This window comes from Chelonoidis abingdonii, chromosome 5 (genome assembly GCF_003597395.2).
Source record: "Chelonoidis abingdonii isolate Lonesome George chromosome 5, CheloAbing_2.0, whole genome shotgun sequence".
NCBI lineage: Eukaryota > Metazoa > Chordata > Testudines > Testudinidae > Chelonoidis > Chelonoidis abingdonii.
This window is the reverse complement of record NC_133773.1, coordinates 147,646,088-147,655,956: the sequence shown is the minus strand read 5'-3', so window position 1 is coordinate 147,655,956 and position 9,869 is coordinate 147,646,088. Positions and strand designations below refer to the sequence as shown.

At 56.7% G+C, this 9,869-nt stretch overlaps 1 protein-coding gene across 1 annotated transcript in view; it reads right to left on the bottom strand.

Moving 5' to 3' along the window:
- LOC116829840 (dedicator of cytokinesis protein 2-like) overlaps positions 1-9,869 on the bottom strand; it is a 248,983-nt gene that overhangs the window by 9,469 nt on the left and 229,645 nt on the right. Inside the window, exons 14-20 of the mRNA XM_075066763.1 lie at positions 8,993-9,082; positions 8,134-8,238; positions 7,372-7,513; positions 6,830-6,911; positions 6,328-6,412; positions 5,907-5,993; positions 5,021-5,197 (exon numbers count right to left, since the gene is read on the bottom strand). Coding sequence (XP_074922864.1) covers positions 5,021-5,197; positions 5,907-5,993; positions 6,328-6,412; positions 6,830-6,911; positions 7,372-7,513; positions 8,134-8,238; positions 8,993-9,082 — 768 coding nt within the window. The remainder of the gene's footprint in view (positions 1-5,020; positions 5,198-5,906; positions 5,994-6,327; positions 6,413-6,829; positions 6,912-7,371; positions 7,514-8,133; positions 8,239-8,992; positions 9,083-9,869) is intronic.

Here is a 9,869-nt window from a genome sequence, read left to right as displayed (position 1 = left end):
TACATGAACACAAGCATAAGAATGGCCGTACCAGGGAGACCAAAGGTCCATCTACCCAGTATCCTGTCTGCCGACAGGTGCGCCAATGCCAGGTGCCCCAAGGGAGTGAAACCTCAACAGCATGATCAAGTGATCTCTCTCCCATGCCCATCACTCCACCTCTGACAAACAGAGGCTAGGGACACCACTTTCTTTACCCTTCCTGGCTAATAGCCATTTATGGACTTAGCCACCCATGAATTATCCAGTTCCCTTTAAACATGTATAGTCCCAGCCTTCACACACCTCTCAGGCAAGGAGTCGCACACAAGTTCACTGTGCCTGCGTGAGAGAAACTTCCTTTTATTTGTTTTTAAACCTGTAGCCTATTATTCTTGGGTGCCATCAGTATGGGATAGTTAACTATCCTTATCCAACTTTCTCCAACATCACTCATGATTTTATAGATCTTCATATCCCCTTAGTCTCCGTCAGTGAGACACTTAGGATTTGGTAGTCCAGATTCCGTAAACAATGGTATAGATCTGAAGAGTCCTCGCTTCTTTAAATCTTTCGTATGAGACTCTCTTCTCAACCCCTAATCATATTCAGTTCCTCTCTTCTAGTTAACCTTTCCGCCTTAGGTTGAGGACTGGGAATCCCGGTGAGGCTGCCAGGGGATAGAAGACCAAAAGGCAAATACCCTGATACCATATAGGCTCGCTTAAATTTACTTGCCACGGATCCCATATTTCAGACGAAGAGCGACGTAGTATCCTTATACCAAAGCTAGTGAAATATCAAAATTGTTTATGTCGGTTTCTCAGACAATCTATTGGCACCGGCCATCTTAACACCATATAGTTATTACTCATGTATTAGGCGCGCGCCTACACACCTTCACACCACTGAGTTGGTCGAAAAACACGCACCGTTATCATTCTATAGGATGGACGGAGGAACATGCAATCCATAAGCAGGACATCCATGTAAATAATGCAATAGTTATCCAGTCTTTATTCTCAAGATGTTAAGGGCTGCTACCAGGACCCTTTTTTAATATAGATATTCCCCCTACATCAGGCTGCGATTATAATTAGTACTTTTTTGATTCGTCACGCCTATTTCCTCTCAACACTCCCTCTTTGTTTAATGACCGTGGTACATCTTTCCAGAGCATAACATAAACTATCCTGTTCTGCTTTTCTTTCACAATGAAGACTGACTTGCGCCCATTACGGTGATCCTTACTTCACTCGCGTGGACATCTCTTCAAACTTAGGATGATAATATATCGCAAATCACGATAGCCACCTTCCACCCAAGATCTCATATTTGTTATTGCTTATCCAGCTTTGGGACTGTAGGAATAGGTTAGTTCAAAAATTTATGTTCCCAATGTGCCGCACCTTACATCCATATGTTATGCATTTATAGTGTTACACAACGTTGAGGGCTTATTTTTTTTCCAAATGTGCACATTCATATTTTCGTACTCCATTTGTTGCCCTACATTTATCCACACCAAATCCCTATAGTTTGTGAGAATCTTTGGAGAAAATGTTTTCCTAATTTACCACCAGTATTCTGTTCTGTTTGTCGGCTCTCATTCGCTTAGTTATACTTATCTTGGATCATAGAGATTTTTTATTTGAAGTTGTATCCTTCCCACTGCAACTGCAATCTTTGTCTGCAGCTCCTTAACTATCTTAGCTACGAACTGTTATCTTTACGTATCCTTTCCTCCCAGACAGTGCATAGAAAATACAATTGATAGCTCAGAACTTCGGCATCACTGTGGATCTTAGACCCCTCCTCTTTCGGCGGAAACAGATCCATATTATCGAAATAAAACACAGTTGAATAGTACGCATGGCTCGCCTCTCATCCATTCTGGGACTGATCAGAAAACCTCTTACGCATGTTGGGAGTGATCCTACACCAACTCCAGTCTACTCTCCCTTCCACCCTTTTGACCTCGTTCCTCCATTAAATTCCTCGCAAACTGTATAACAGGATTCATTTTATTCTCCCACCCTATCTTGGCGTTCCCCCATTAACAGCACTTTACATTTATACATGGACAACGAGATTCCTTCTCAAATTCGCGAATTTGGAAGAAAGGATCTCCCCGACCCTCATTGCTCCCAAAAGTTTCTGCAGAAAAGTCCTTTAAAATTACAGTACAATAAGAGCGCCTTTGTCTGCAGGATGCCGGGTGAGGACCCCACCCTTTTTCAAAGGTTTTTCGTCCACTGGAATAATTTTCTAATTGAACACACCCCCATATTCCAAACATGGAACCTCAACTTAGAGTATAAGCATCCTAGTCCTATGATGCACAACACAGTGAATTTTCCCTTTCACTGTTAGACAGAAAACCAGCCCTTCCAAAGTAGTATGCATCTAACTATTAGGAGCTACGAATCAAAGGTAACATGTGGATTTCCCCTATTTGCTGAGTCACGCTAGAAACAATTCTATTAAGTGTGATCCCTTATTTGAACCTCCTAAAATGTCTAGTCTTATACTAGATTTCTCGTATGCCGTGCTCTGACGAAGTTATCTTATTCCTTAAGACTGTAGATATCTGACTTCGTGGTCTTGCAGACTATTAATTTGCCAGCGCGAGCTACATCTCTAGATGATGTTGAGACCTTCACTCCTTTAAGAGGATTTCTGTGGTAACTATGCCCTTACGTTTAAGCGATATTTCCAATCATATGGATCACTGTCTAGAGCCCTTTTTAATATATACTTTGAACGATTGCTGATACTGTTAAGAACTAGAAACCTATGGTTCTACCAGTACAACCTGGGTTAGCTATACTATGAAGAGCCTTGATTCTTGCATTAAAAGACGCATCAACATTGATGCGTTTTACAATACATCCATAGGAAACTTCAGTTTGGAGTTCTGAACATGCCATCTACGTCCGACTGTTTCGTTGACGCCTCTGGTGACTTGTTAATCTGTTAGGAGAACTTTATCTCAAATTGGGTGAATGCCATCTTATGGATTTCCCTCCACACCGGTGACTTCTTGCGTTCTATAATTGGATCACGAGTTTATCAATTTGAATTTAAACATTCTCAACCCTCACAAACTTCACCTCCCTCTATACGTGACAAAAGCCGGCTACACTCTCAGAATGACTGTTGTACAGTGGATACTCTCCCCAAGACTGGTCAACACATCCCTCAGCTGAAGATCTATCGAAAGACAGGCACCAGAGCGTGACACAGGTACCTATGGATTCAGTCCCTATATTCTCAGTCCTCAGCTGTGCAACAGAAATGAAACTCTTTATCGAAAGCGATAAAAGACTATAAGTGCTTGCCATTTAGCGTTTAGGTCTCGCACTAAGATATCTCTGCTATTCCCTGGCCCTTTCTAGAGATATCTGTGGTTTAGTAGAAAAGGACGACGTGGCAAGGTCCTGCGTAAGTCTCCCGGCCGGGCTGGCCTAGAGGGGAGAGATATACACACAAACAGTCTCGTAGGACAGCGTGAGAGGGTGGCTGATTGGCCGGGAAGGCTTGGAGGTAAGCAGTCGAGCAGCCCGCTTGGCCAGTAGGAACCTCCGCGCGAATAGCCTTGATTTGTGGTATCCGAAGTGCGCTAGGGCGCAGCTTAATGAGAACGGGGGCAGAAAGTGCCACGCCAGGACCGACTACCAAACTGAGGAGATCCTCAGTAAACACGGCCTCCTATATTATAAAGGACCAAGGAGGCAAGGAGAGGACCAAGCGTAGCTAAAAACGATAAGTAATCACTCTCATAGAAGCTGTCCTGAATACTCGACGCAGGAGGACAAGACCAGAGTCCTAGTGGTGGCAGATGACAGAACAAGGAGCAATGGTCTCAAGTTGCAGTGGGGGAGGTCTAGGTTGGATATTAGGAAAAACTTTTTCACTAGGAGGGTGGTGAAGCACTGGAATGGGTCACCCTTGCCCCGCCTTCTGCCCCGAGGCCCCACCCTGCTCACTCCCTTTCACTGGGCTGGGGCAGAGGATTGGGGTGTGGGAGGGGGTGAGGACTTCAGCTGGGTGTACATGCTCCAGGGTGGGGCCAGAAATGAGGGATTATGGGTTCAGGAGGGGGCTCCAAACTGGGGCTGAGGAGTTCAGAGGGCAGGAGGGGGCTCAGGATTGGGACAGGGGGGTTGGGGTGTGGGAGAGGGTTAGGGGTGTGGGCTCCAAGCAGGCAGCGCTTACCTCAGGCGGCTCCTGGAAGCAACTGGCATGTCCCTCTGGTTCCCAGGCTCAGGGTGGCCAGGTGGCTCTGCATACTGTCTCTCCCTGCAGGCACTGCTCCCGCAGCTCCCACTGGCTGCAGTTCCTGGCCAATGGGAGCTCAGACTCAGGGCGCAGAGACCCCTGGCTGCCCCTGTGCCTAGGAGCTGGACATGCTGGCTGCTTCAGGGAGCTGCTTGGAGCCAGGCAGGGAGCCTGTCTTAGCCCCACTGTGCTGCCGATCAGACTTTCAGTGGCCTGGTCAGCAGTGCTGCCCAGAGCTGCTCAGGGTCCCTTTTCGACAGGGCGTTCCAGAGGAAAAGCGGATGCCTGGCAACCCTATCTGTGCTCCCTTCCCCACAGCTCTGCCGGTGCCCCTCACTCCTGGCTCACAGCCACTGCTACCCCAGCCCTGCCCCCCCCAGCTCTGCCAGTGCCCCTCACTCTCGACTCGCAGCCCCTGCTACCCCAGCTCTGCCCTCCCCAGCTCTGCCAGTGCCCCTCACTCCTGGCTCGCAGCCCCTGCTACCGCAGCCCTGTCCCCCACAGCTCAGCTGCTGCTCCTGAATCCTCACCTGCCGCCCTAGCCCTGTCTCACCTGCTGATGCTCCTCACTCCCAACACGCAGCCCCCTGGGACCCCAGTCCTGGGCTCTGCATAGACCATTAACTACTCTGTGATGTTTTACACTGCTCCCTGCATGACAGCAGCTCACTGGAGGCAGGTGGTGATGCCTCCTTGTTTGGGGTCAGCCCTCCAGAGCAGCAGGACTGCACCCTACCCCCACCCGCCCCAGAGCTCTCACCGTCTCATACTTGGCGAAGCCCCCCATGACAGCTGGGTCCACGATGCCGTTGAGGAGCATGGAAAGTGGATTGACAGGCAGGCTGGGCTCGCTGTGGTGCCGGTTGATCTCGGTCAGGATTTTCTCATTGGTTTTCTTCATGGTCTCGATGGCATTTTCCAGGGGGCTGATGATGGTCTGGGCCGGGGCAGGGAGGCTATTAAGTGGCTGCAAAGGGCTGGGGGGGCTCAGCCCATTTCACCCAGGGCCCCCCGGCTGGCCACAATTCCACCTGAGAACAGGCAGCACTGGGCAGGCTGTGATCCCCCACAGGGACCCCACCACAAACCTCACCTGCCCGCGTCCAAGCTGCTCCGAAGGTCACGTCACCCGTTTGCACCCCAACACGCCGGATCTCTCCAGGCCCAGGGAGAGGAGGGTTGGGGAGGCCGAGGCCTGGTTCTGCTGCCTCCACACCCTGTGGCCGGGGACTCCTGGGCAAGGCAGGATTTCTTCCCTAGACCCCACACCAGCAGGGCTGGAGTCACCTCCCTGCACTACCTCTGGGGCTCACCAGGCAGCTGGGACACTGGATCCAGATTGAACCAGGTGTGTGCCCCCACCAGACCTTGCACAGCTCCCAGCGAGGCGGGGGGGGGAGGTTCAGTTTGCTCTCAGGACAGGCCAAGAGTAAGGAACCACTCAGAGCGCCAGGGGGTCAGAGAGTCAATGGCAGCACCAGTGCCTCGCAGCCGGGAGCTGAGCAGAGACCCCAGCTGAGAACAAAGGCCAGGGCAGGGGTGGGAGGGGCTAAGTGTCTGTGTGGGTAGGAGGGCATCCCCCCCCCGGATGCCCGGCACCCCCCCGCTTCCCACCTCCCCCAGTTCCGCCCTTGCCAGGGCCTCACCCTGGCGGTGGCTGTGACCATAAACCAGCGCAGGATCCCAGGCAGCGGATAGGCTGTCACGTAGGTCGTTCTCTCGATCCACATGGTCTGGGGGGTGCAGAACTCAGTCATCACATGGGCCTTGGCTGAGGGAAGCTGAACAGCTCCTCCCACCTGGGAACCCCCTGGCCCCCCCAAGCACAGGGCCCCCCTGATGCTCCCTTGCCCCCTCCCCCGAGCATAGGGCCCTCGATGCTCCCTCGTCCCCCCAGAGCACAGCTCCTCCCCCACTCCCCAGGACCCCCCCGAGCATAAGGTGTCCCCCAGTGCTCCCTTGCCCCCTCCCCCGAGCACAGGGCTCTCCCATTGCTCATTCCCACCCTGACACACCTGCACCCCCCATTCCCCCCTAAGCATGGGGCTCCCCCAGGAATTGGCTCACCGCAAACTCATTGTCAGGGTCCTTTGGGCCTTTCCTGAAGGGCCGCGAGTAGCTGAACTGCTGGATGTTGTTGGCTTTATAGAAACTGCAGGAAGAAGGTGGGGTCAGCGTCGTGGTGGGGGGCAGCATTGGAGGGGCACTCCCTCCATGTACTGCACCCTGTCCCAGGACCTGCATCAACTCCCCGCCCCAGCACCCTTCCTGGCCCCCTGGGGAATTGCCCTCCTGGGCCTGGGGACCCACCCCCTGAGCACCCTTCCTGGCCCCCTGGGGAATTGCCCCCCTGTGCCTGGGGACCCACCCCCTAAGCACCCATCCTGGCCCCCTGGGGAATTGCCTCCCTGGGCCCGGGGCCCCACCCCCTGAGCACCCTTCCTGGCCTCCTGGGGAATTGCCCCCCGGGCCCGGGGCTCACCCCCCGAGCACCCTTCCTGGCACCAAGACCTGCAGGTGGGGGGCACTGGCATGCCCACCTTGGGGGTTCTGGGCCCTGGGCACTCACTTGACAATCTGCTCGGGGACGTTCCTGCCCCTGAATCGGTCCCTGGCCTCCTCCACGGGCTGCACGGTGAAGCACTGGATATCTGGGCCGAGTGAAGGAGCAGCCAGAGCACAGGTCTGTTCCAGGCTGAGCCTTGCTGGGACGCCCCCAGGACCCCTGTGCCTGCCACACCCAGCCAGACCCCTGCATAAGGGAAGCCCCGTGGTGGGGCATGCTTGGGCCTACACGGGGCACACTCGGGGGAGGGGAGGGCCTATGTGGGGCGTGCTTGGGATGGGGGACACGCTCTGCCAGGCTCCCGTGCCCAGTGTAACACCGACAGATCCCCGTGGTCGGCAGGCGGGATCGAACCAGCGACCTCGGGAGCTTAGTGCACGAGCTAAAAGCCAGCCGGCTGTAGGGCAGACTCATCATCTCTCTCTAAGTGGTCTTGTCTGGGTGCCACTAGATGGGCCAGAACCCCCCACACAAGAAGGGTGTGGGTTACACTCGGATGCGAGACAGCTGGGCCTTGGCCACGGAGCTGGGGACGGGGAGGATACACTGGCCCGGTGAGTCGGTGACGTCCTGCTCCGGCGGGGATGTGGTCTGCAGCTTCTCGGCATAGGGGAAGGGAGTCAGCAGCCGCATCTCAAAGTCTTCCCGGCGCTCGTACTCCTTGCCTCGGTAAATGAACACCTTGTTCTGGGGGGTGGGGAGAAAGGTCAGTGTCCCTGTCCTCCTGTCCCATGAGGGCCGCGCCTGCCTGGCCCAACCCTGCTGCAATGGCCTGGCCTAGCATGTGCGTACGTGTGTGTGGGAGATATACCAGCTGGTGGGGGATGGGGGGCCAGCCAGGCCCATTCTGTGTGGGGGAGGAGTCACCTGGCGCTAGCAGGGAGTGGGGAACCCGGCCTGGGCCACCAGGGGTGAAGGTGGGGAAGGAATCACCTGGCACTGGGAGGGAGTGGGGGGCCCGGCCTGGCTCCTCCGCCACTATCCCAGCCCTTCCCCCTTCCCCCAGGCCCTGCACACTGTCAGACCCTGCTGGAATCTCTCTCAGGGAAGTCGAGGCAGAGTCCCCAGGCCACAGGGTCTCACGCTGTGACCAGGGGACTTTCCAGAGGAGGGTCCCTGGGGCGGCAGGGAGAGAGGAGCATGGTGGGCTCCGGGGCTCGGCCATCAGCAGGGGGCCCTCGCCCAAGGCTGTCACAGGGGCCGACACCGACCCAGCCCCTGGGGCCCAGGAGCACATGCTGGTGCTCAGCAGTGGGCTGGCAGAGCAGCGGGTGGTTGGCTGCGATGGGCCCCAGGGGGTGTCTTACCCGCAGGAACGTGGGGAAGCCCTGTCCATAATAGCCCACGGCGAAGTAGTCTGGGCTGGGCCGCAGCACCTTCAGGATGTTCTCGTAGAACTTTGCCTCCCGCTGCTACAAGACACAGGATGGGGCCCCACCCCGCTCAGACTTTTTTACCCAAATCCTCTACCCAGGAGGAGGCAGATTGGAGACCGGCTTTGCCAACTCCCCTGAACTGTCCCCTCCTATCCCAGTCCTGCCGGTGCCCCTCACTCCCAACCCGCAGCCCCTGCCAGCCCAGCCCTGCCCCCCAGCTCTGCCGGTGCCCCTCACTCCTGACCCGCAGCCCCTGCCAGCCCAGCCCTGCCCCCCGCAGCCCTGCTAGTGCCCCTCACTCCCAACCCGCAGCCCCTGCCAGCCCAGCCCTGGGCTCCCCCCAGCCCTGCCAGTGCCCCTCACTCCCAACCCGCAGCCCCTGCCAGCCCAGCCCTGGGCTCCCCCCATTGCCCTGCCGGTGCCCCTCACTCCCAACCTGCAGCCCCTGCCAATCCAGCCCTGCCCCTCCCCAGCCCTGCCAGTGCCCCTCACTCCCAACCCACAGCCCCTGTTAGCCCAGCCCTGCTGGTGCCCCTCACTCCCGACCCACAGCCCCTGCTAGCCCAGCCCTGGGCTCCCCCTAGCTCTGCTGGTGCCTCTCACTCCTGACCCGCAGCCCCTTAACCCAGCCATGGGCTCCCCCCCCCCGAGCTCTGCCAGTGCCCCTCACTCCCAACCCACAGCCCTGGCTAGCCCAGCTCTGGGCTCCCCACGAGCTGACAGTGTCCCTGCCTGGTGCCCCCCTTGCACACTCAGTTCCGAGGTGCAGCCCCCTGCCCCCCAGACTCACCAGGATGTCACTCAGCATTTCGTACTCAAAGACCTCACTCTCGTACTGCTCAGCCAGCTCCTTGCAGATGTGAATCGCCTCCTCCCACATCTGCTGGGAGATGGGGGGCAGAGTCAGGGGCTCTGCATGGGATGGTGGGGGCGTTTCTCAGAGCTCTGTTCTGGGCATTGCCTCTGGCATCCACTGATCCGCTGCTGGGGAGCAGGGTCACTGCCTGGGCAGGTTCTGCCCCCGCTCTGCCAGGCCAAGAGGCACCTGCTGGGCTGTGGGACTAGCCCTGGGAGAGGGTGTGATGAGCCCCTCTGGAGAGGCCAGGCCCAGGCTGTGGGGGCGTGGCATGGCGGGCCGGGCATCCCTGCCACAGGGATCAGGCCCGGCCATGGCTGGCAGCTGCCTGGCCACAGTCTGGGCAGCTGGGCCCAGACGGGACTGAATGACCTCGCAATGCAGGTTGTCCCCAAGCAGGGCTGCAGCTGCACTGGGCCCACCAGAGCCATGGGCTGGCAGCTGCTGCAGGCTCACCAGCATCCTGCAGGAGGTGCTCCCGCACCAGGGCTGAGCTGGGACCCAGCTTACCTGCGGCTGACCATGTTCTGGGAGGCCTGGCCCAGAGGGGGCAGTGCCCAGACCCCCAAGGGACGAGGGGAACTGGTGAAACTATCAGAGCTCCTGGGGCCAGTGCCAGAGAGGGGATATGGGCCACAGGGAGGGAGGTACAGGCCTGTGGAGAAAGGGCTACACCATGGGGAAAGGGTACGGGCCATGGGGAGGGGGGAAAGGGTACAAGCTGCGGGGAGGGGGTACTGAGGACTCCAGCTATCCCACAGTCCACAGCAGTCTCCGAAAAGTATTTGCATTCTTGGCTGAGCTCCCAATG